Here is a 25,071-nt window from a genome sequence, read left to right as displayed (position 1 = left end):
ACCCCTCCTCCTACACCCCCTCCTCCTACACCTCCTCCTCCTGCACCCCCTCCTCCTACACCCCCTCCTTCTCCTACACCTCCTCCTCCTACACACCTCCTCCTACACCTCCTCCTCCTCCTACACCCCCTCCTCCTGCTACACCCCTCCTCCTACACCCCCTCCTCCTACACCTCCTCCTCCTGCACCCCCTCCTCCTACACCCCCTCCTTCTCCTACACCTCCTCCTCCTCCTACACCCCCTCCTCCTCCTACACCTCCTCCTCCTGCACCCCCTCCTCCTACACCCCCTCCTCCTACACCTCCTCCTCCTACACCCCCTCCTCCTACACCCCCTCCTCCTGCACGTCCTCCTCCTACACCTCCTCCTCCTACACCTCCTCCTCCTGCACCCCCTCCTCCTACACCTCCTCCTCCTACACCTCCTCCTCCTCCTACACCCCCTCCTCCTCCTACACCCCCTCCTCCTCCTGCACCTCCTCCTCCTACACCCTCTCCTCCTACACCCCCTCCTCCTACACCCCCTCCTCCTGCACGTCCTCCTCCTGCACCTCTTCCTCCTATACCCCCTCCTCCTACACCTCCTCCTCCTGCACCTCCTCCTCCTCCTACACCCCTCCTCCTACACCTCCTCCTCCTGCACCCCCTCCTCCTACACCTCCTCCTCCTACACCTCCTCCTACACCACCTCTTCCTACACCTCCTCCTCCTACACCCCCTCCTCCTACACCTCCTCCTCCTACACCTCCTCCTCCTACACCTCCTCCTCCTACACCTCCTCCTCCTACACCCCCTTCTCCTACACCTCCTCCTCCACCTACACCCTCTCCTCCTATACCTCCTCCTCCTGCACCTCCTCCTCCTCCTACACCTCCTTCTCCTACACCCCCTCCTCCTACACTCCCTCCTCCTTCTCTTCCATCTCCTACACCCCCTCCTCCTACACCCCCTCCTCCTCCTGCACCTCCTCCGTCTGCACCTCCTCCTGCACCTCCACCTGCACCTCCTCCTACACCTCCTCCTCCTGCACCTCCTCCTCCTCCACCTCCTCCTCCTACACCTACACCTACACCTCCTACACCCCCTCCTCCTCCTCCTCCACCCCCTCCTCCTCAGGTGGTACTGCTGGCTTGACCTCCAGCGGCTGTCCCCTCACGATGGCCAGGTTGTGCAGCAAGCAACAGACCACGACGATGATGGAGACCCATTGAGGAGAGTACTACAAGGTGCCACCAGAGCGGTCCAGGCACCGGAACCTTTGCTTGAGGATGCCGATGCACTGCTCGATGATGCACCTGTACGCATGCTCTGGCGCTGTCCTGGGGTTCCGCAGTGGAGTGAGCTGCCAAGTGGACAGGGGATATCCCTTGACCCCAGGCAGCCAATCACAATCCTGATGTGGGTCGGTGAAGATGGTGGACACACTGGTCTGGTGCAGAATGAACGAATCATGGCTGCTGCCTCCCTTGCCCACTGCCTGTCTGCACGGTGCTGATGGTGATGCCTTCTCCTGTGTGCCGCCCTGCTTCTGAGCCGGTGAACCAGGTGTCACCCTCCCAACACTCCTCCCATCCTCAGGGTGAACCTGCCAAGCAGGTCTCTGCAGCCCACAGGCCTCCACTAAAGAGTCAGACCTGAAAGTTGTACAAAAGTCTGTGCAAACCTCTGAGCAGCACACAGCAGGTTAAATGGAGCCAAAACACTTAATAAAACTATTAAATACAGTGGATGCTATAATCTTAAATAAAAATACTAACATTAATAAAACTATTAAAAGATAAATACAGTGGATGCTGTAATCTTAAATAAAAATACTAACATTAATAAAACTATTAAAAGATAAATACAGTGGATGCTGTAATCTTAAATAAAAATACTAACATTAATAAAACAATATCCGTACCAAAGGTCCCCGATCGCGACAACACTCCAGCGGTGTCCCGTTCGAGCACCGACTCGAATACCTCACGGGGACACTGCTGGGAAAAGGTGCACCATTTTGCAGCTGAAAATCTCTGTCCTTCCCGCTTTCCAGCAGCCCACACGCTGCTTCCCTCTCCGCAGGAAAGTCTCCTTTACAGCAGCTTCACTGCGCCATTCCCGGCGGAAGTGCACAGCGCTCAAATCCCCCCCCTCCCCCGAGCTGAATATGGCTCGGGGAGGGTGTTATGTATTGATGTGTGTATCGTCCTGTGTCCTGGTGGTGGGGGGGAAGGTGATGTTATATATTGATGTGTGTATCGTCCTGTGTCCTGGTGGTGGGGGGGAAGGTGATGTTATGTATTGATGTGTGTATCGTCCTGGTACCTTAAATGTAATGTAAGCACGATGCTACACCACAGAGGGCGCTGTGGTGGGAGACCTGGACGTACCTGCAACAGGCACTATCTAAGGTTGACCACCACGCTTGAGGGGCACTCTGGAGCTGAACAATAAAGGACGAAGGTCACAGCAGTTAGATTTACACCAGACCGTGTGGAGTCAGTGATTTGTGTGCTACATACACTACAGAGGGAAAATCACCCGACCGCGGCAGCCCATCGATTTTATCGGTCGCCCGCCCAAACTCCGCGGTCGCTGTCCCTTCGGGGACCGTGAATTTCAGGCCCAGTGTCTTTAATAGCAGGTGAAGGGTTTTGATCACCAAACCGATCTAGTTACCTGGCTCATTTCCACACAGACAATGGGCCAGACATCGCCTGCCATTCATCAGTTGGGAGTCGACTGCTCGGGACATTGTTTCCCAAAGCAGTCTGTTTGTACAGCAATCCCCCTTGATCGGTTGGAATCTTCTGTCGATCACAGTTCACCCGGGCCACTCCCATCTTTACAAACAGGCTGCTGAACTTTCAGCAGAGATATGTCCTTATACCAATATCTGTCATTAAAGTCCATGGGAACTGAGCCAAATGCTACAGTCCCACATTGATATTTCAAAGTCCCCACTGCAATATCACGCACCTTCTTCGTCTTCTGCTGTGGAGATACATTGTGCTCCCAACCAAACCGTACATTACATTTTAACCCCCAGGTTCTGTTCTTTATACAAACACTCACTTAAAACATATTTAAGTGAAAATTCCTGGTTATAGTTTAATCAGGGCCTCCCAATGACTTCGGAGTGCTTTACTTCGTTTTCTACAGGCCAGCCGCAACAAATAAAATACCACTAGCCTTTGAACAATCACGAGAGCATGTGAAAATATACGAATCCACGGAGGGACCTCGACATTCAAACCGATGTGCCACCAGGGCGGGGAGATCATCCCTTTAACTTCCCCCCCTGTGTCCCGGTTCCGCTGTTGGAGTATATAAACGTCTTTTTGCGATAGTTCAACTGCTTTTATTCGCTTTGTGAGGTGTTGGGGCAGAGGAGGAATTTCATTCCCGAACCGTGTTATGTACTGGTGTAGGTCCTGTAATGTGTTGTTCACCGCGAGGTGTACCATGGTGGGCTCTGAAATGGGAATGATGACCTTTTGCACCACCTGAAGCTCTGTGTGGGGTTTGAAGCAGAAAGTCATATCAGTGACCGGGCACCAAGTGTCGGTGTGTACCCGCTGCTGGTCCACGCTTGTCGTGACGCAGTACGTCCCATTGCCTGTGTCTGCTACCTGGGGTGGAACGGGCTCTGGGCCATCACCTCCATGGTGCAATTGATGGGCTCTGCACTCTCTGATTCAAACCCACACTCGGGCCGATCGAACGTGTTCAGGTGTTGGGGTCACAATATCACGTGTGCGCCTTGCTCTGGCACCCCTTGAGGTCAGTGCCAGTCATGGCACGCTCCTACTTTACTTTATTACAAACGGTGCAGCCCCATGATGTCGCAGGTGCACCCCGCTCCTCGGCGGGTGGGGTGGGGGGGGGGGGGAGCAGGTGTTGAGGGGAAGGGGGGAGAGATCTTTTATTGTGGGGGGGAGATCTTGTGTTGGGGGGAGGGGAGATCTTGTGTTGGAGAGGAGGGGAGATCTGGAGATCTTGTGTTGGGGAGGGGAGATCTTGTGTTGGGGGGAGGGGAGATCTTGTGTTGGGGGGAGATCTTGTGTTGGGGGTGGGGGGGGAGATCTTGTGTTGGGGGGAGATCTTGTGTTGGGGAGCGGGTGAATGAGCCGGTGTTGGGGGAGGGGTGGGGGGGAAGCTGGTGTGGGGAGGGGGAGAGAGTTTGTTCTGGGACTGTTGTGCATTTCAAAATCAGATTGAGAGACTCCCCTGAGCTGAACAGACCCATGGCCCTGCGGCTAAGAACGAAGGAGAAAACCGCCCCAAACATCCGCTCACACTGGGTCTCGCTCGGTCCCTGCAGAGTGGGTTGTTCCACAATGCACTTGGCAGGTAATTGTGGAGGATCCGGTTGTAAGGGACACACACCGGGACCTGCACAATTGGAGAGAGGGGGATACAGTCATTCGGGGTTTAATGGGGGCAGTCACCAGCTGTAGGAAGCACACACCAACATCTGCACGGATAACGGTGGCTGCTCAGAGCAACATCTGCACGGATAAAGAGAGGGGCTTTAGGGATTCGATAGTTCCAGGTCTGTACAAGCGCTCCTGTAGCACGGCCGTGCCCGGACACCACCAGCTGCAGTGAGAATTGAGCACAAGAATGTGTTTCCAGCAGTTAGGAGGCTGCCTTCTTCCCCCCACCCGATGTACCCCACTCCCCGGGAATTCAGCAAGACTCCGCCCAGTCCGCCCACCTCTCACTTTCAGATTGCCCGGGCCTGAAATATGACCAGAGGTGGCTCCAAACTTCAAATCTGGGCCAACATGTGGAGCAACATAACGGCACATCCCCAAAACCTCACATTAAATCAATAAACTGTAATAAAAAGCACATCAATGTATGGAGGGTGGTGCAATTAAATAGTTTAACAAATCCAGGATAATTATCAGTTTCTGACATATTCACATCACCTGCAAAACATTTGAGATTAGAGCAATTATTTCTACACCTTTAGAGCCTGTTTCCTGGCTCCAGACAAGATTAATAACGTGAGAGGCAGGAGCAAGAAGCGTTGCCTCTCCAGCCTCGCTCCGCTACTCGATGGGATCACGGCCGATCTGATCCGATCGTGGCCTCCACTTCCCCCCTCACCATCCCCCCGCTCCCGCCCGCTCCCCACAATCCTCGAACTTCCCCTGCCGTACAAAAACCTGTCCAATCGCGTGCATGCGTGTATGTGTGTGTGCGCGTGTGTGAGAATGTGCGTGCGTGTGTGTATGTGTGTGCGTGTGTGCGAATGTGCGTGCGTGTGTATGCGTGTGTGTGAATGTGTGTGTGTGTGTGTATGCGTGTGTGTGTATGTGTGTATATGTGTATGTGTGTGTATATGTGTGTGTGTAAGTGTATATATGTGTGTGTGTGTATGTGTATGTGTGTGTGTGTATATGTGTATGTGTGTATATGTGTGTATATGTGTGTGTGTGTATGTATGTGTGTGTATATGTGTGTGTGTGTATGTGTGTGTGTAAGTGTATATATGTGTGTGTGTGCGTATAATGTGTGTGTGTGTATATATGTGTGTGTGTAAGTGTATATATGTGTGTGTGTGCGTGTGTGTGTGTATATGTGTGTGTGTGTATGTATGTGTGTATATGTATGTGTGTGTGTGTATGTATGTGTGTGTATATGTGTGTGTGTGTATGTGTGTGTATATGTGTGTATGTGTGTGTATATGTGTGTGTGTAAGTGTATATATGTGTGTGTGTGCGTATGTGTGTGTGTATATGTGTGTGTGTGTATGTGTGTGTATGTATGTGTGTATATGTATATGTGTGTGTGTGTGTGTGTATATGTATATGTGTGTGTGTGTGTGTGTGTGCGGCGACAGCCCGCGAGGTTTGCGGGATAAACGAACGTCTGCCCCAGAGAAGGGGCACCGATGGAACGTTGAGAGCCCAGCGCGCGGATTTCAACCGCTGCCATCGTTTGTACATTTCCTTTTTTTTTAAACGCCCTTCTCCGTTTTATTTAACACATCTTCATAATCACTATTTTATCTCCTGAAATGTGCAATTTGAAGCCCGGATTTCCCAGGCGAGGAATCACAGACTTGCGATGGTTGGTTAAAATGCTGGTCAGACCATACCCCAGCACCTTGTACCCCCCGCCCCGACCCACCATGTTAATTAAAGGCAGTGATCTGACCAGCATCCCTTCCCCTTCTCTAATTAATCACCAGGCCCTGGGGACCGCTTCTCGGCCTTTTGGCTAAGATCATGCGTACCTGACCTGACAGGGGAGTAACCATGACCAGAAAGTGGTTCTCCCTGGATCAGGAAGGTGGTTCTCCTATGCTTTTTGTAAATAGGAGGTGGGTGGGAGGCTTGACCTGTCCACCTCCATGGCACGAACCTGGTATTGCAGTACTTCCAGGAACGGTGCTTTGGCTCTCGGCCTTTTGGCTAAGAGCAAAAACATTGGCGCAGAGTGATCCTTGAATGGGCTCAAGGTGACCTTTGGCGTTTATGATCTGACAAGTTGATCTGACAAAGAATTGGAAAGATTGGCAACGAATAAAACATTAAAAAAAAACACCACCGCAGGTCGGGGCTATAAATAGAGCTGGAGAGCCAGGCCCTGGGACATTGTGGGTGAATGAAGGTACAGGGCCCAGAAGAGTCGAGGGCCCAGGGGCAGCACGGGCCTGCCCACACTGCGATATGTGTGTGCACTCAGTCCCTGCAGCAGAGCAGGTCTCCAGTCATCCTGGTTAACCCTTGCCACTGGATAAAGGCTGAGCTCTGTCAAGCCCGTGTGGTGGCTGATGTGGAACGGTCACCATGTATTAAAAAAATCCACGCACAGACATCTTCCACCCCCTCAACTGGAGTTCAGGACTGGAACATCAGGTCCTTCATTGAAACATCTGTCAACTCTTGTGGAAGTAAGACATCCTCGTTCGAGGGACCGCCTGTGAGTAATGCCAGCATTAAACTGATGCACGGAGTAAATCGGTTTGTTTAATACGGCCCTTCACTGCACAGAAATCAAATGTGTGGTTTTCCCGCAACAAAATCTTTTTCAGGAAACTTACAAAAATCCTTGCTTGAGAAATATTGTCCAGCAGCGCCACCCAGTGACAGGATCCAGCTGGAGGTCAGCAACATTGAGACTGAAAGTGGGTTGAATCAGGAAGTGCTTGAATCAGGAAGTGCTGAGTGCGAACATGGTTTCCAAGCAGCAGCCCGAGAGTTGGACTGAGGAGGTAACTTGTCCCATTTGTCTTGAATACTTCACCGATCCGGTTTCACTGGAGTGTGGACACAACTTCTGCCGCTCCTGTATCACACGGTGTTGGGAAAAGAAGGAGACAAACTCCTGCCCGGAATGTAGAGAGGAGTTTCCGGAAATAAACCTCAGGACCAGTCGGGCCTTAGCCAGTCTGTCGGAGAAAGCTCGAAAATTAACCCTAAATCCGAGAGAGAAGGAAAATATACCTCACTGTGAGGAACATCAAGAAAAACTGAAGCTGTTTTGTGAAACTGACAAGAAACTGATCTGTTTGATTTGTAGAGATGCACGGGAACACAGAGACCACCGCTTCATGCCGATTAAAGAAGCTGTTGAAATCTACAAGGTAAAATGGAACAGATTTTATCACCTGATTATTTTATCACATTTTCATAGTCCGGCCCTTTCATTCTGTAATTTTCTCCCAATCCCAGGATCAGCTGAAATCCTCTTTAGAATCTCTCACAGAGAAGAAATCGGCGGTTCTAGAAACGGAACGGAAACAGAAACGGCAGATTTCCGAAGTTAGGGTAAGGTCTCCCTGTGCTGATTTTCTGAGATCTCGGTTAGTTTTGTTCCCTCTAACAACAACAACAACTTGTATTACACAGCGTTTCACGGGAGTAGTATGAGATAAACATTTGACACCGAACCGCTTAAGTAGAAATTAGCGCAGGTGACCAAAAGCTGGGTCAAAGAGTGTCATGAAGGAGGAAAGAGAGGTAGAGAGGCGGAGAGGTTTAGGCAGGGAGTTCCAGAGCTTGGGGCCTAGGCGACAGAAGGCACGGCCACCAATGGTTGAGAGATTATAATCAGGGATGCTCAAGGGCAGAATTAGAGGAGCGCAGACATCTTGGAGGGTTGTGAGTCTGGAGGAGATTACAGAGATAGGGAGGGGCGAGGACATGGAGAGATTTGAAAATAACAATGAGAAATTTGAAATCGAGGTGTTGCTCAACCGGAAGCCAATGTAGGTCAGCGAGCACAGGGCTGATGGGTGAATGGGACTTGGTGTGAGTTAGGACATGGGCAGCCGAGATTTGGATCACCTCTTGTTTACGTAGGGTAGAATGTGGGAGGCCAGCCAGGAATGCGTTGGATTTGTCACGTCTAAAGGTTACAAACGCATGGATGAGGACATCAGCAGCAGATGAGCTGAGGCAGGGGCGGAGACGGGTGATGTTAAGTAGTTGGAAATAGGTGGTCTTAGTTATGATGCGGATATGTGGTCAGAAGTTCATTTCAGGGTGAATATAACACCGAGGTTGTGAACAGCGAGGTTCAGCCTCAGACAGAAGTTGGGGAGAGGGATGGAGTCAGTGGCTCGGGAACGGAGTTTGTGGCGGGAACCGAAAACAATGCCTTTGGTCTTCCCAATATTAAATTGGAGAACATTTCTGTTCCTCCAGATTTGGATGTCAGACAAGGAGACCATGGATGGGTCGAGAGAAGTGGTGGTGAGGTGGAGCTGGGTGTCATCAGTGTACATGTGGAAACTGACCTCGTGTTTTCTGATGATGTCGCCAAGGGGCAGTATATAGATGAGAAATAGGAGGGGACTAAGGATAAATCCTTGGGTGACCACAAATGCGAGAGTGGGAAGAGAAGCGATTGCAAGCGATTCTCTGGCTACGATTAGATAGATAAGAATGGAATCAGGCGAGTGCAGTCCCACCCAGCTGGACGATGGTGGAGAGGCATTGGGGGAGGATGGAGTGGTTAACCGTGTCAAAGGCTGCAGACAGGTCGAGAAGGACGAGGAGGGCTAGTTTACCTTTGTCACAGTCACAAAGGATGTCATTTGTGACTTGATCGCAGGACATGATTATTTTTCACCTTTTATTTGGTAGGAACAGTCGAGCAGTCTGCAGACCCACATCACATCCGAGTTCGCTAAAATGCACCAGATTCTCACTGAGAAAGAGCAGCGTTTAATCAGAGATCTCAGGGGAGAAGAGGAGAGGATTGTCGATACAATGGAGAAAAACCTTCGAGAAATTCAAGAGAATTTAAATTCTATTGAGGAGCAGCTTTCAAAGTTGCAGAAACGGATGAAGCAACAAGACGGGCTGACATTTCTGAAGGTGAGGATTATATTGTGGGTTAGTTGTAAAATAACTGACAATGTCGAAATAAATGCAGCATTTGCTGAAAAATTCTAAACTGATTTAAACCGATTGTTTTATCTATTCCGGGGTGGATCTTCTATTGTGACTGAACTAACCGTCTCCCACACTGTCTGCAGGATCCGGGAATGAGTTGCCCTCATCTTATACTTAGCTTGTAATTATTTCTGTGTTCCCCAAGAGGTTAGATCCTGCAAATCCCCTGGGAGGACAGACGCACCAATGTTAGCGTTCTCGACCAGGCCAACATCCCCAGCATCGAAGCACTGACCACACTCAACCAGCTCCACTGGGCGGGCCACATTGTTCGCATGCCTGACACAAGACTCCCAGAACAAGCACTCTACTCGGAACTCCTACACGGCAAGTGTGCCCAAGGTGGGCAGAGGAAACATTTCAAGGACACCCTCAAAGCCTCCTTGATAAAATGCAACATCCCCACCGACACCTGGGAGTCCCTGGCCAAAAACCACCCTAAGTGGAGGAAGTGCATCCGGGAGGGCGCTGAGCACCTCGAGTCTCATTGCCGAGAGCATGCAGAAATCAAACGCAGGCAACGGAAGGAGCGTGCGGCAAACCAGTCCCAACCACCCTTTCCTTCTACCTCTTGTCCCACCTGTGACAGAGACTGTAATTCCAGTATTGGACTGTTCAGTTATCTAAGAACTCACTTTTAGAGTGGAAGCAAATCTTCCTCGATTCCGAGGAACTGCCGAGGATAATGGTTCCTGACTGTATCTGTACTGATGTTACACGATCGGGCTCAGTAACCCCTCCTGGATCCCGAATTACATTCCTGGTCCAGTTACATTGTGTGAGTGTGTGGGTGTGTCTGGTACGGTGGTGTGAGAGTCACTGTGTCTCTGAGTGAGACTGGTGTTCATTTCCACAACCTGACAACACAAATCACATTTTCCAACTGCAACCTCTTTCTCCCAAATGATTTTAATAATTTTTGCTGAAATTTCTGCTGTCTGATTTTCAAATATATCCTCTTTCTATCTGTGTGAGAATTGGGAATTATCAGCATCTTGTAACAATGTGGGTGTAATTTCTGCTGTCCGGATATAGACGGTCAGTCTCTGTCAACTCAGATTTGTGTTTTATTGATTTCAGGAGGAAACGTGTCAGAAGAGAAGGTAGGACAAACTGTTTACTGAAACTCTGCACAATTTAGTAAAATAACTCAGCAAAGTGTTTATGGTCAATTTATAACATCAACTGTTTAATATTTACAGGACTGGTGAGGATTATTATAAACTATCATTGGCAGATGACAAGCTGTCGATCGGAAAGTTCAACGGCCCTTTACAGTACACAGCGTGGAGAGAAATGATAGACACCATTAACCCCGGTAAAACTCTTATATTCCTTTCCCTGATTTATAAACCCAGATGAGAGGAGCCTAAACAGGCTCCCAGACCCCAGATTAAATGATCACTGATGTCCGTGTCTAGTCTGGAGGTCAGGACCTTGGCCAATATTTTATGGGCAGCATTAAGGAGTGTGTATGGTGACCATGTGGGGATAACCTTACTTTTCTTATGTATTAACATGATTCTGATGAATTTCAGAGTATCTGGTTCTGTGTCTCCAGTACAGGGTGTGGGAGGTTCAGTCGGAGGGGAGAAAGCTCTGGGATTATGGGATGTTAACCTTGGTAGGGTGGGTGACAGTTGGTGTGAATTTTCCAGGTTAGGGCTCACTGTCTGAGATTAGGGCACAGAGTGACCGTGTGCAATAGTTCAGTCCTGCATTTTCCACCTCAGGGTATATGTGAGGAGATGAGCTTTGCCCAGAGGTAGGCAGGAACTCTGAGTCATGTCGGAGGGAAGGTTTGAGGCTCCGAGGACTGAATGGAGGATAATTGGTGCAAGTCCTGTTTACCTCCTATCACAACAGGTTAGGCGGGATAGACGGGATGCTTCAGGGAGGAGTAGCCGATCCTGGAGTGTGTCTTGTGTGGGTTCAAGTAGAAGGTGAATTCCTTCTCTTTGGGGTGTGGGCCCACCATACATCCTCTAGGTCCAGGACACCACACTGATCTCGGATTGCTCCGGCTGCTGGTCCTCGTGTCCTGTGTCCGCTGGGAGCTTGTCCTATTTGGAGTGAAGAGCACAGTTTGGGTCTCCACTCCTGGTTCCTGTGCTGTCCATAGGTGGGCGAGTGTGAGGAATGCTGATGTGGGGACTCCTCATTCGGGACACTGAACTGAAGCATCACTTTGGGTTCTCCTGTTCATCAACTTTCATTCGGATGGAGCGGCCTCCTTCTCCAGGAATGTGTATCTCCAGAGTAATGGGGAGGTTGCAGGTGATTAATGTTATGTATGTGAACCTCACCTGTGTGTAAGACTTGCCACTAGAGGGCACACCTGTGGGAGACCTATGGGTCACCTGTGTACCCTGGTGCAAGCAGGTATAAAAGGCAGGCCACCATGTTGCTGTCTCACTTTGAAGTTATATTAAAGAGACCAAGGTCACAATGGTTTGAGCTTACAACACAGTCTCGTGGAGTTATTCTGAACTTAACAACTGGTGACGAGTTACAGATCCCGAAGCTTCATGCAGAAATGGCTGCCGTTGGTATTCTTGAAAGATTTGTTGAGGGTGATAATTGGGAAACCTTCATTGAGCGCCTCAACCAGTACTTTGTGGCCAACGAAGTGGACCCTGCTGAAACAGAGATCAAGCGCAGGACGATTCTCCTCACCGTATGTGGGTCATAGGTATTTGGCCTCCTTAAGAATTTGCTGGCACCGATCAAACTAACGGAGAAATGGTACGCAGAGCTGTGCACTCTGGCTAAGGAGCACCTCAAGCCAAAGGAGAGCATCCTGATGGCCAGGTACCGCTTTTACACGCATGGTCGCTCCGAAGGCCAGAACGTGGCGAGTTTCATTGCCGACCTAAGACGCCTTGCGGGACAGTGCGACTTTGCAGGATCCTTGGGGGAAATGTTGCGGGACTATTTCGGCTGGGAATTGGCGACAAGGGCATCCTTTGCAAACTGCTGTCTGCCGAATCCCTGGATCTGAGCAGGGCCATCACAATAGCCCAAGTCTTCACATCCACGAGCGACAACACGAAACAGATATCTTCACAGAACCGAAGCACACCGGCAAGTACTGTGCTTAAAATAATGCCTTCAGCAGGCAGGGCTGTACATGGTAGGGCCCACACGGCCACAGAGGCCAGGCCCAGTGTGACTCAGAGGCTGCTGGGGAGTGTTAATTTGAATCCATTAACACCATGCTGGCGCTGTGAGGGCAGTCACAGAGCCCATCAATGTCGATTCAAGCACTAAGTGTGCAGGGGCTGTGGAACAATGGGGCACCTCCAGCGAATGTGCAAGCGACCTCAGACTCCCCACGTGGCAAAGTCAGCAGAGAGCGACAGATCCAGCGTGGATTACGCTGAATGAGCAGGAGAGGCAACTCAACCAGAGGAAGAGAAGGAAGTGTATGGTGTACACACCTTCACCACCAAAAGCCCTCCGATAATGTTAAAAGTCAAACTTAATGGCATTCCAGTCTCCATGGAATTGGACACAGTGGCAAGTCAATCGATTATGAGTCAGAAGGCCTTTGAGAAACTGTGGAGTAACAAGGCACAGAGGCCAAAATTGAGCCCGATTCACACTATACTACGCACTTACACCAAAGAACTCATACCTATAATCAACAGTGCGACAGTGAAAGTATTGTAAGAGGGAATGGTGTATAACTTACCACTATGGATTGTACCAGGCGATGGCCCAATGCTGCTCGGCAGGAGCTGGCTAGACATGATCCGGTGGATCTGGGACGACATCAAAGCACTGTCCTCGGTGGATGACGATCCGTACGCCCCGGTGCTAAACAAATTCCCAGCGTTATTTGAGCCAGGCATCAGCAACTTCACAGGCACCAAAGTGCAGATCCCCCTTGTTCCTGGGGCACGGCTCGTTCATCACAAGGCCCGAGCAGTCCCATATATGATGCGAGAGAAAGTCGAAATCAAGCTGACAGACTTCAATGAGAGGGACTCATATCGCCAGTCGAGTTCAACGAGTGGGCCAGTCCAATCGTGCCGGTATTAAAGAGCGATGGGACGGTCAGAATCTGCGGGGACTACAAGGTGACGATCAACCGAGTCGTGCTACAGGACCAGTACCTGCTACCCAAAGTGGAGGACTTATTCCCAACGCTAGCAGGGGGACAGTCGTTCACCAAGCTAGACCTAACCTCCGCGTACATGACCCAGCAGCTGGCTGAACCGGCAAAGAAGTTGACGTGCATCAGCACACACAAAGGACTGTTCTTGTACCACAGATTGCCCCTTTGGGATTTGCTCGGCGGCGGAAGAGGAACATGGAGAGTCTGCTGAAATCGGTTCCATGTACACTGGTGTTCCAGGACGACAACTTGATCACTGGTCGAAACACCACCGAACACTTGCACAACCTGGAAGAGGTTCTAAAGCGACTGGACAGAGTGGGACTCAGGCTGAAACACTCAAAGTGTGTTTTCCTGGCGCCAGATGTCGAGTTTCTGGGGAGAAAGATTGCGGCGGACGACATCAGACCCACAGACTCCAAGACGGAGTCCATCAAGAATGCACCCAGGCCACAGAACGTGATGGAACTGCGTTCGTTCCTGGGACTCCTCAACTACTTTGGTAACTTTCTACTGGGGTTGAGCACTTTGCTGGAACCCTTGCATTTGCTGCTACACAAGGATGACGCCTGGGTTTGGGGTAAATCTCAAGAAACAGCCTTTAACAAGGCCAGAAACCTGCTATGATCTAACAAATTACTTGTGTTGTATGACCCATGTAAACATTTAGTCCTAGCATGTGATGCGTTGTCGTACGGGGTCAGGCAAACTGCAACTGGTTGCATATGCGTCCAGAAGTTTATCCAAGGCTGGTTGAGAAAGAAGCGTTGGCTTGTGTACACGGTGCTAAGAAAATGCACCAATATCTATTCGGTCTCCGGTTCGAGCTCGAAACCGACCACAAACCACTCACATCACTGCTCTCAGAAAGCAACGGTATCCACTTTGGGGGCAAAAACACGAAGGCAGAATATTATCTGAATGGCGGCAGATTAGGAAAAGGGAAGGTGCAACGAGACCTGGGTGTCATGGTACATCAGTCATTGAAAGTTGGCATGCAGGTACAGCAGGCAGTGAACAAGGCAAATGGTATGTTGGCCTTCATAGCTAGGGGATTTGAGTAGAGGAGCAGGGAGGTCTTACTGCAGTTGTACAGGGCCCTGGTGAGGCCTCACCTGGAATATTGTGTTCAGTTTTGGTCTCCTAATCTGAGGAAGGACGTTTTTGCTATTGAGGGTGTGCAGCGAAGGTTCACCAGACTGATTCCCGGGATGGCAGGACTGACAAATGAGGAGAGACTGGATCGACTGGGCCTGTATTCACTGGAGTTTAGAAGGATGAGAGGGGATCTCATAGAAACATATAACATTCTGACGGGACTGGACAGGTTAGATGCAGGAAGAATGTTCCTGAAATTGGGGAAGTCCAGAACCAGAGGACACAGTCTAAGGATAAGGGGTAAGCCATTTAGGACTGAGATGAGGAGAAACTTCTTCAGTCAGAGAGTTGTTAATCTGTGGAATTCCCTACCGCAGAGAGTTGTTGATGCCAGTTCATTGGATATATTTAAGAGGAAGTTAGATCTGGCCCTTAAGGCTAAAAGGATCAAGGGGTATGGATAGAAGGCAGGAAAGAGGTACTGAGGTGAATGATCAGCCATGATCTTATTGAATTGTGGTGCAGGCTCGAAGGGCCGAATGGCCTACTCCTGCACCTATTTTCTATGTTTCTCTGTAACACCAATGCTTCACCCTGCATCCAAAGATGGGCACTATCATTGTCTGCATACGACTATGTAATGTGCCACAGACCAAGCACAGGGAACTGCGCTGACACCCTCAGTCGGCTACCATTGCCCATCACCGGGGTGGAAATAGCACAACCCGCAGACTTGCTTCTGGTAATGGATGCTACCATTGCCCATCACCGGGGTGGAATTAGCACAACCCGCAGACTTGCTTCTGGTAATGGATGCTACCATTGCCCATCACCGGGGTGGAATTAGCACAACCCGCACACTTGCTTCTAGTAATGGATGCTACCATTGTCCATCACCGGGGTGGAAAGAGCACAACCCGCAGACTTGCTTCTGGTAATGGATGCTACCATTGCCCATCACCGGGGTGGAAATAGCACAACCCGCAGACTTGCTTCTGGTAATGGATGCTACCATTGCCCATTACCGGGGTGGAAATGGTACAACCCGCAGACTTGCTTCTGGTAATGGATGCTTTTGAGAGCGAAGGATAACCCGTCACGGCTCGCCAGATCAGGTCCTGGACCAGCCAAGACCCCCTGTTATCACCAGTAAAAAGATACATCTTCAGTGGGAGCTGGTCAGGGGTTCCCGCGGAAATGCAAGAGGAAATCAAGCCTTTTCACTGACGCAAGGATGAACTGTCAGTCCAGTCGGATTGCCTCCTATGGGGGAATCGCGTGATTTTGCCCAAAAAGGGCAGGGAAACGTTTATACGCGACCTACACAGTACCCATCCAGCCATAGACATGATAAAGGCTATCGCCAGGTCGCAAGTCTGGTGGTCCGGCATTGACTCCAAATTAGAGTCATGTGTACACCAATGTAACACTTGCTCACAGCTCAGCAACGCACCCAGGGAGGCCCCACTGTGGTCATGGCCCTCCAAACCATGGTCCAGGGTCCACGTAGATTTCGCTGGCCCCTTTCTAGGGAAGATATTTCTAGTAGCAGTGGATGCTTACTCAAAATGGATTGAATGTATAATAATGACATCACATACGTCCACTGCCACCATTGAAAGCCTCAGGGCCATGTCCGCCACCCATGGGTTGCCCGACCTCCTTGTCAGTGACAATGGACCATGGTTCACCAGCTCGGAATTCAATGAGTTCATGACCTACAATGGCATCAAGCATGTCAGGTCTGTCCCATTTAAGCCCGCATCCAATGCTTGAGACGTGTAACGGACGGCTCCTTGCAGACCCGGTTATCGAGCTGCTCAGCTACCGGACGTGTACCCACTCGCTCACCGGGGTTCCCCCTGCAGAATTGTTAATGAAGAGAGCACTGAAATCCAGGCTCTCCTCAGTCCACCCGGACCTCAATGATCACGTAGAAACCCGGGGGCACAGATATAATGTGTACCATGATCGCGCGGCGGCTTCACGTGACATTGAAGTCAATGACCCGGTGTTTGTTCTAAATTATGGTCACGGTCCCAAGTGGATTGCTGGCACTGTCTTAGCCTAGGAGGGGAATCGAGTGTTTGTTGTGAAATTGTTGAATGGGCAAACGTGCAGAAAGCACCTGGATCAGACCAAACTGCGATTCACGGACGACCAAGACCAGTTTGAGGAAGACCCGACCATCTATGATCCACCGACACACACCCAACCAGCAATTGACCTCGCTGTCAACCACGAGAATGAACCCACCTTGCCCGACAGTCCGACCAGACCAACCCAGCTTCCGTGCAGCGATGACCCGACCAACATACCCATGCCAGATGTCAACTCAGGCGATCGACCAGGGAACGCAGACCGCCAGATCGCCTCAACCTGTAAACAACTTGTACTCAAAACTTTGGGGGGAAGTGATGTTATGTATGTGAACCTCACCTGTGTGTAAGACTTGCCACTAGAGGGCACACCTGTGGGAGACCTATGGGTCACCTGTGTACCCTGGTGCAAGCAGGTATAAAAGGCAGGCCACCATGTTGCTGCCTCACTTTGGAGTTATATGAAAGAGACCAAGGTCACAATGGATTGAGCTCACAACACAGTCTCGTGGAGTTATTCTGAACTTAACAATTAGTGTGACTGTCCTCTGCTCTTGGCTGAGGAGAAGGTGGCCAGCATTTGTCCCACCCATTCACTCATAAACCTGGTGTGTTCTGAGGGTGCTGTGTCCAGGCTGCTTGTTTCATGTTGTGTCTCTGAATCTGGGATTACCCGGTTGTTGCAGTGTTTCTTGTCTTCCTGGTCAGGTTGTTGGACAGATCGAGTTGTGGGCCGTAGCCTCTCTGTCCAATTCTCTCTTCTCTTGCATCTACTTTTCTCGTTTTCTCTCCTTGAATTCTTTATCTCGCTCTTTCCCTTTCCCCCTGCGGCAGCTCCTCTCCTCCCTTCCTCTGTCCAATCTCCTCTTTCTCTGCCTCTGCTGAGTATTTTTATATAAAGTTATTTTCCCTCCTCCTCTGGGTTCTCTCTTCCCCTCTGCAGCAGTTCTCCCACTTTTGCTTCTTTTCCCTTTTCCCCTTCCCTTCTCTCTTCCCTTCCGGTGCCTGTACCTTTGCCCCTCTTCCGTTCGGAAGCCCCGCCGTAGCCTCTGGTGCCGATTCCCTGTGTGTTTCTGAAGGTCCCTGGGTCACTGTGCAGCCGCTGAGAACAGCAGGGGACCGGGGGCCGCAGAGTTCCTGGTCAGATCGCAGTGGTCAGCAGAGGTCAGAGTGACCCCAGGAGTGTAAACCCCCGGGTCCGAGCAGATTCCAATAACAGAACCTGGAGCCCTTTAAACACACCGCAGTTCCCGGGAATCCCCCGAATGGCCACTTTAAAAAGGGAAAGTGTTTGAATAAATCACAGCAACAAACTAAACCGCTCACTGTGTTTTTGTAACTTTTCCCCCAGCTCCAGCCTCTCTGACTCTGGATCCGAACACAGCCCATCCCCGGCTCATCGTGTCTGAGGACCGGACCAGTGTGAGACTCGGAGACAAAGAGCAGGAGCTGCCTGACACCCCGGAGCGGTTTGATCGCCATGCCTATGTTCTGGGATCGGAGGGATTCACATCAGGGAGACACTACTGGGAGGTGGAGATGGGGAACAAGACATGGTGGGGTGTGGGAGTGGCCCGAGAGTCTGTCAACACGAAAGGGGAAATATACCCGACACCTGAGGCCGGATACTGGATAGTGTGGCTGGAACCCGGGATTGGCTATTTTGCTCCCAGCTCCCCCTCTGATACCCCCCTCACCCCGAGTGGAGATCCCCGGCAGATCGGGGTGTTCCTGGACTATGAGGAGGGACAGGTGACATTTTACAATGTGGACAACATGTCCCATCTCCACACCTTCACCCACACTTTCACTGAGACACTCTTTCCCTTCTTCTGTCCGGGACTAAGTGATGGCGGGAAAAACTCCGCCCCACTGACAATCTGTGGGGTCAAAGGTCACTAACCTGTCCATCCCATAATTTCACACCACCTACCTGCCTCCTGCCAGCTGCAAACTGATGGTCGTCGGTCTCAGTCACAGGTGGTGCGGATGGTCCCAATGTCACCTGAGGTCAGGGCGGGTACAACCGAGTGACAATGGGGGGAATTTTAACCCAAAAACGGGTGGGTTGTGGTCGGGTGGGAAGTTAAAGTGTTAAAATCTGAATCCTGACCAGAACCCGCCTCCAACCCGCCCACTTCCGGTATTAACGGAGGCGGGACGGGGCCGGGCAGCCAATCCGCTCCCAGGAGGCGGGTCAACATTTAAATATTATAATGAGGCTGGCGTGCCTCAGATTTAACCTCCATTTTAAATGTAACTGCAGCTGGTTGGGTTTTTCAGGCCTGGTGAAAGCCGCCAGCTAATGGAAGGTGAGTACTGCTGGATCCAGGAGGTAAGCACATTTACACTTACCTCCTGGATCCAGTGTCCCTGCCTCACCCCCTCCCCACGATCGGACAAGCCCCGAGGCCTCCGATCCCCCTCCCCATGTTCCTCCCATCCTCCGATGTCGCCTGCCTCCTCCACCCACCCCGCCCCCAGCGCCCCCATCTCCCACTCCTCCCGGATATTCCAAATCCTACCCCCCCCCCCGCCACACTGCCTCCTGCCCCCGATCTGCTGCTCCCGACCCCTGCTTCTCCTCTGCTCCCCGGTTATTCCTGACCACAGCCCACCCACTCTTCGAGCCCCCAATTCGTGACTCCGACTCCCGATCATTCACGACCCCAATCTCCTCCTCCGCACCCTGATCGTTATCGCCACCTCCCCCTCAATCCCCCGACCCTCCGATCGTTACCGACACCCCTCCTCCCCCTCGATCCCCCGACCCTCCGATCGTTACCGAGTGCGATATGGGAACAGGACGGTTAAATGTGAATAGAATTACTGGTTTTGGTGGACGGTAAATGCTGAAATGGACGGTTTGGTCAAATGGCCTGTGTCCATGTTGTAACTTCTATGTTTTTCTCTGTATATTCACTCAGACTCTGTACATTTGGGAATAGGTTGTGCTCAAGGTGTGAACCAATACAAAAAAGGTGAAGTGTGTGAGGTGGTGAGGAATGCTGTTATTTGTGGTACATTTCTTGTTCTTCCTGCCGATAGGCAACTCCTTCCTGCTCACAAAGTGCTGAGATGCAAATATGGAAAGTGGAGAGAAAAAAGTTAACGGTTCACTAACAACCCAGCGCACTCACTTTGTTGGTTTACTTTGGACAGAATGAAGCTGGGCGCAAAACTCATCACTGTGTGCAACACCTTTCATTTAACTGCACTTTCATTTACTGTCTCCCAATAATTGGGCCTTGTTCTTGGGTGGGGAAATAAATAGAGCAAAACTGGTATTTGGGATCCACGGGCAAAGTACGGAAAATGCCCGTCAGAGAGCTGTATAAATCGATCAGGGACCAGATATCTCCAGAGATATTCGGGGAGGGGCGGGGAGCGGGTTCTGTCGGTGCCCAGGGAAGGGGGAGACAGGTTGGTGTTTGGGTTGGGGGAATCCTTGGTCAGACCACAGTGCTGGGGGAGGTAGGCTGTGCCCTCCCTCTTCACCTGTTCTGTCCCTTCTCTGGTCCGCTGTACTTTACCAACTTGTGTTTTAGTTTAAAAGTGTGTTTTAAATTCACCCTTTCTGTCCGGATGTTTCCTGTTTCCCATCTCTGCCATTTTCTCCCCTTTGCCTCAGGGCTCTCGCTGCTTTAGTTTTCTACGTCCTTTGTCCATTTTGGGGCCTGGACTTTCCGTCTGTTGCGCTGGTTTGTTCCAATATATGCAAATGAGTTTGAGCGGGAACTCGAGAAATAAAACTTCTCAAAACAGACACAATTTGGGCCCGGATTGCTGATTGCGTTCAAAGCGGAAATTCTTGGGCAATGTAATTTATTTATTTCTGTTACTTGCCTAAAAAGGTGAAGTAATGGTCCAGTTGTATAAGGCTCTGGTCAGACCACATCTGGAGCACTGCGCTCAGTTCTGGGTCCCACATCTCAGGAAGGATATGTTGGCCTTGGAGAGGGTGCAGCACAGATTGACCAGAATGATACTTGGGCTAAAAGGGTTAAACAATGGGAACAGGTTGCATAGACTTGGCTTGTATTCCGCTGAGTATAGAAGATTAAGGGCTGATATCATTGAGATGTTTAAGATGATTAAAGTATTTGATACAGTAGATAAGAGTGAAATTATTTCCTCTGGTAGGGGATTCCAGAACCAGGGGCATAAAATTAAAATTAGAGCCAGGCTGTTCAGGGGTGATGTCAGGAAGCAGCTCTTCACAGAGAAGGTAGTGGAAATATGGAACTCTCTTCCCCAAAAAGCTGTTGTGTCTGGTTGTTGTTTGAAAATGTCATAACTGACTTTGACAGATTTTTGTTAGGTGAGGGTCTGAAGGGATATGGAACCAAATCAGATAAATGGAGTTACGATACAGATCAGCCATGGTCAAAGTGAATGATGGAACAGGCTCGAGACACTGTATGTCCTCTTCCTGTTCCTATGTCCCGATGCACTTTTATCCTAACCTGATCTTGTTACATTTGTTGATCAGATTGTTCTTGTAGATTGTACATCTCGATAGGAATAGTGGAATCAAGCAGACGCAGCATGGATTCATGAAAGGGAAATCATGTTTAACTAACTTACTGGAATTCTTTGAGGATATAACGAGCATGGTGGATAGAGGTGGACCGATGGATGTGGTGTATTTAGATTTCCAAAAGGCATTCGATAAGGTGCCACACAAAAGGTTACTGCAGAAGATAAAGTTACGCGGAGTCAGAGGAAATGTATTAGCATGGATAGAGAATTGGCTGGCGAACAGAAAGCAGAGAGTCGGGATAAATGGGTCCTTTTCCGGTTGGAAATCAGTGGTTAGTGGTGTGCCACAAGGATCAGTGCTGGGACCACAACTGTTTACAAATACATAGATGACCTCGAAGAGGGGACAGAGTGTTGTGCAACAAAATTTGCAGATGACACTAAGATTAGTGGGAAAGCGGGTTGTGTAGAGGACTCGGAGGCTGCAAGGAGATTTGGATGGGTTAAGCGAATGGGCTAAGGTTTGGCAGATGGAATACAATGTCGGAAAGTGTGAGGTCATCCACCTTGGGAAAAAAAACAGTAAAAGGGAATATTATTTGAATGGGGAGAAATTACAACATGCTGTGGTGCAGAGGGACCTGGGGGTCCTTGTGCATGAATCCCAAAAGGTTAGTTTGCAGGTGCAGCAGGTAATCAGGAAGGCAAATGGAATGTTGGCCTTCATTGGGAGAGGGATGGCGTACAAAAGCAGGGAGGTCTTGCTGCAACTGTATAAGGTATTGGTGAGGCCGCACCTGGAGTACTGCGTGCAGTTTTGGTCACCTTACTTAAGGAAGGATATACTAGCTTTGGAAGGGGTACAGAGACGATTCACTAGGCTGATTCCAGAAATGAGGGGGTTACCTTATGAGGATAGATTGAGTAGACTGGGTCTTTACTCCTTGGAGTTCAGAAGGATGAGGGGTCATCTTCTAGAAACATTTAAAATCATGAAAGGGATAGACAAGATAGAGGCAGAGAGGTTGTTTCCATTGGTAGGGGAGACTAGAACTAGGGGGCACAGCCTCAAAATACGGAGGAGCCAATTTAAAACCGAGTTGAGAAAGAATTTCTTCTCCCAGAGGGTTGTGAATCTGTGGAATTCTCTGCCCAAGGAAGCAGTTGAGGCTAGCTCATTGAATGTTTTCAAGTCAAAGATAGATAGATTTTTAACCAATAAGGTAATTAAGGGTTACTGGGAGAGGGCGGGTAAGTGGAGCTGAGTCCACGACCAGATCAGCCATGATCTTATTGAATGGCGGAGCAGGCTCGAGGGGCTAGATGGCCGACTCCTGTTCCTAATTCTTATGTTCTTATGTACCCGATGTGCATGGACAGAAACAGAAAAGCATGGGTTAAGGGGTGTGTCAGCCCGGTAAAGTGAGAGGCTGCCAGCAGATGACAGACAGCGTGCCGTGTTGACTATTGGTGTCTTTGGTCGTCTCCACAGATATAACCAGGTGCTGTAGGGACTCATTTGGTCACCAGCCGGCAGTGTGGTTCTTCCAAGATGTTGACCTGGTATTGCACAGCTTCACAATCTCCAACCATGGAAGTTCACACACACCTTTACATTGTTTCAACATTGGTGGTCATGTTTTGAGAAAATACCTACTGGTGACAATGTCCCATTTACTGTAATATGCAATGAAGGTGTCCTGATATCCAATGATAGCTCAAAAGTGGGGGACCTTTAACATTCCCAAAGATATTGTAACTCCCTGAACACGAGGTTTCAATTGCTGCGAGTTCTAAGTGTCAATCACACAATGAAAAGCAAAATTTCATACACTTAGGTTAACTAAATAATTGATTCCTCTGTAATCAACAGTACCATCAGTTCTATCCCTTGTAATTGGAGGCAACAGCATTTATGGTCACAGGAAGAATATGTTCTCAAATGACAATGGGTGCGTTTGAAAAGTGAGTTTAGTTCGACAGGAATTTTATTATAATTTACACATATATAAATATCCAAACACCATAGAAGAGAAAGCAGTCCGCTTGATCAGCAGCCCATTCAACAGCTTAAACACCCACTCCCTCCCCCCACCTTAAACACCCACTCCCTCCCCCACCTTAAACACCCACTCCCTCCCCCACCTTAAACACCCAGTCCCTCCCACACCTTAAACACCCACTCCCTCCCCCACCTTAAACACCCACTCCCTCCCCCACCTTAAACACCCACTCCCTCCCCCACCTTAAACACCCACTCCCTCCCCCACCTTAAACTCCCACTCCCTCCCCCACCTTAAACTCCCACTCCCTCCCCCACCTTAAACACCCACTACCCTCCCTTAAACACCCACTCCCTCACCCACCTTAAACACCCACTCCCTCCCCCACCTTAAACACCCACTCCCCTCCCTTAAACACCCACTCCCTCCCTCACCTTAAACACCCACTCGCTTCCCTTAAACACCCACTCCCTCCTCCACCTTAAACACCCACTACCCTCCCTTAAACACCCACTCCCCTCCCTTAAACACCCACTCCCTCCCTCACCTTAAACACCCACTCCCTCCCTCACCTTAAACACCCACTCGCTTCCCTTAAACACCCACTCCCTCCTCCACCTTAAACACCCACTACCCTCCCTTAAAGACCCACTCCCTCCCCCACCTTAAACACCCACTCCCTCCCCCACCTTAAACACCCACTCCCTCACCCGCCTTAAACACCCACTCCCTCCCCCACCTTAGACACCCAATCCCACCCCACACACAGGTGGCATCAACTCACCAAGGCTTCTTCAACAGAACCTTCTGGACCCCCGACCTCCACTACTGAGAAAGACAAGAGCAGCAGGTGCATGGGAAGACCACGTCCTCCAAGTCACACACCACCTCGACTTGGACATACATCGGTGTTCCTTCCTTCAAAAGAAAACGTAAAATTGTTTCCCAATAGTGATGGACACACATTTAAAACCAACATGCTGAAATGTTCTTTCTGGATAACACAATGTACAAATCCAGTAAAATTGGGTTCTGTTTATTTTAACCGGTTGAATTTGTGGCGTTCGAGCGAATTGTCTTCACAGCTCCGAAACTTGGCTTAGATACCAAACCGTATTTGGAGGTAGAACTGCCTGATATTGTCCTGTATCATTGCCGGAGGGTGAGCCAGGAGCCAGCCCCACACAAAGAGTTTCTGGGATAAGTACCGGAATATTGGGATGAACTTTGTGTGGTCAGCTGGCGGGACCTCACTGGGAACACAAGACAAGGATGGTCAAGGGAAAGGGTGTTGGGTTCATAAAAAGAGAGAGTGAGAGAGCAAGGGAGAAGGAAAGAAAGAAAAAAAGATAAAATATTGGAAATACTCAGCAGGTCAGGCAGCATCTGTGGAGAGAGAAACAAAGTTATCATTTGAAGTCGATGACCGTTCGATCAAAGACCGGGAATCTTTTACATCCACCTGAGAGGCAGACAGGGCCTCGGATTTACGTCTCACGCTGAAAGACGACACCTCCGACAGTGCAGCACTCCCTCAGTACTGTACTGGAGTGTCGGCCAGAGATTGGGCTCAAGTCCCTGGAGTGGGACTTGAACCCACGACCTTTTCACTGAGAGGCTACCACTCATTTTGCAACTTCAGTTGAAAATCTTTCCACTGATGTTTATAACGTCGTTAACACATTGTGGGCAGAGAAAATCCTGCCCCGTTTTATTTCGCCCACGATTCAAACCCTCGTGCCGAGCAGTGTGCTATTAATCAGTACATCACTACAGCAGAAACTACAGGGTAGTGTAACAGAATATACAGAAACATTTTATTATAAATACGAACTTACCAATTATAGTGAGCGGGGTGTTAAAGCCAT

The 25,071-nt window shown here is 49.9% G+C and overlaps 1 protein-coding gene, 1 long non-coding RNA gene and 1 pseudogene across 3 annotated transcripts; 2 read left to right on the top strand and 1 right to left on the bottom strand.

Moving 5' to 3' along the window:
• The first annotated feature begins 5,709 nt into the window (after positions 1-5,709).
• Positions 5,710-19,709, top strand: LOC139229779 (zinc-binding protein A33-like). Of its 2 annotated transcripts, XM_070861364.1 has the most exons (7): positions 5,710-5,932; positions 7,522-7,585; positions 7,674-7,769; positions 9,090-9,323; positions 10,482-10,504; positions 10,604-10,719; positions 18,070-19,709. In XM_070861364.1, exons 1-7 carry the CDS (start codon positions 5,733-5,735, stop codon positions 18,618-18,620), a joined length of 1,284 nt encoding a protein of 427 aa, XP_070717465.1. In that variant the 5' UTR covers positions 5,710-5,732; the 3' UTR covers positions 18,621-19,709. The 2 variants fall into 2 exon arrangements, with proteins under 2 accessions (XP_070717465.1, XP_070717466.1); XM_070861365.1 differs by lacking the exon at positions 5,710-5,932 and having other exon boundaries at positions 6,429-7,585.
• LOC139230792 (U2 spliceosomal RNA) lies at positions 6,197-6,397 on the top strand (annotated as a pseudogene).
• LOC139229780 (uncharacterized) lies at positions 6,801-24,180 on the bottom strand. The gene is made up of 3 exons (XR_011587796.1): positions 23,988-24,180; positions 7,610-7,724; positions 6,801-7,390 (listed from the first exon to the last, which is right to left on the bottom strand). It is a non-coding gene; the product is annotated as an uncharacterized lncRNA (long non-coding RNA).
• Between the last annotated feature and the right edge of the window lie 891 nt (positions 24,181-25,071).

The sequence above is a fragment of the Pristiophorus japonicus genome, chromosome 19 (assembly GCF_044704955.1).
Source record: "Pristiophorus japonicus isolate sPriJap1 chromosome 19, sPriJap1.hap1, whole genome shotgun sequence".
NCBI lineage: Eukaryota > Metazoa > Chordata > Chondrichthyes > Pristiophoridae > Pristiophorus > Pristiophorus japonicus.
Note: the sequence above shows the minus strand (reverse complement) of the source record. Positions and strands in the feature narration are given on the sequence as shown.

What these genes read in the sequence shown, in the direction of transcription:
- LOC139229779 (XM_070861365.1), top strand. Translation starts at nt 7,175, where the DNA reads ATGGTTTCCAAGCAGCAGCCCGAGAGTTGGACTGAGGAGGTAACTTGT. An exon ending in AAGCTGTTGAAATCTACAAG is followed by an intron (nt 7,586 to 7,673) that starts GTAAAATGGAAC and finishes TCCCAATCCCAG; the next exon opens with GATCAGCTGAAATCCTCTTT. An exon ending in GAAACGTGTCAGAAGAGAAG is followed by an intron (nt 10,505 to 10,603) that starts GTAGGACAAACT and finishes TAATATTTACAG; the next exon opens with GACTGGTGAGGATTATTATA.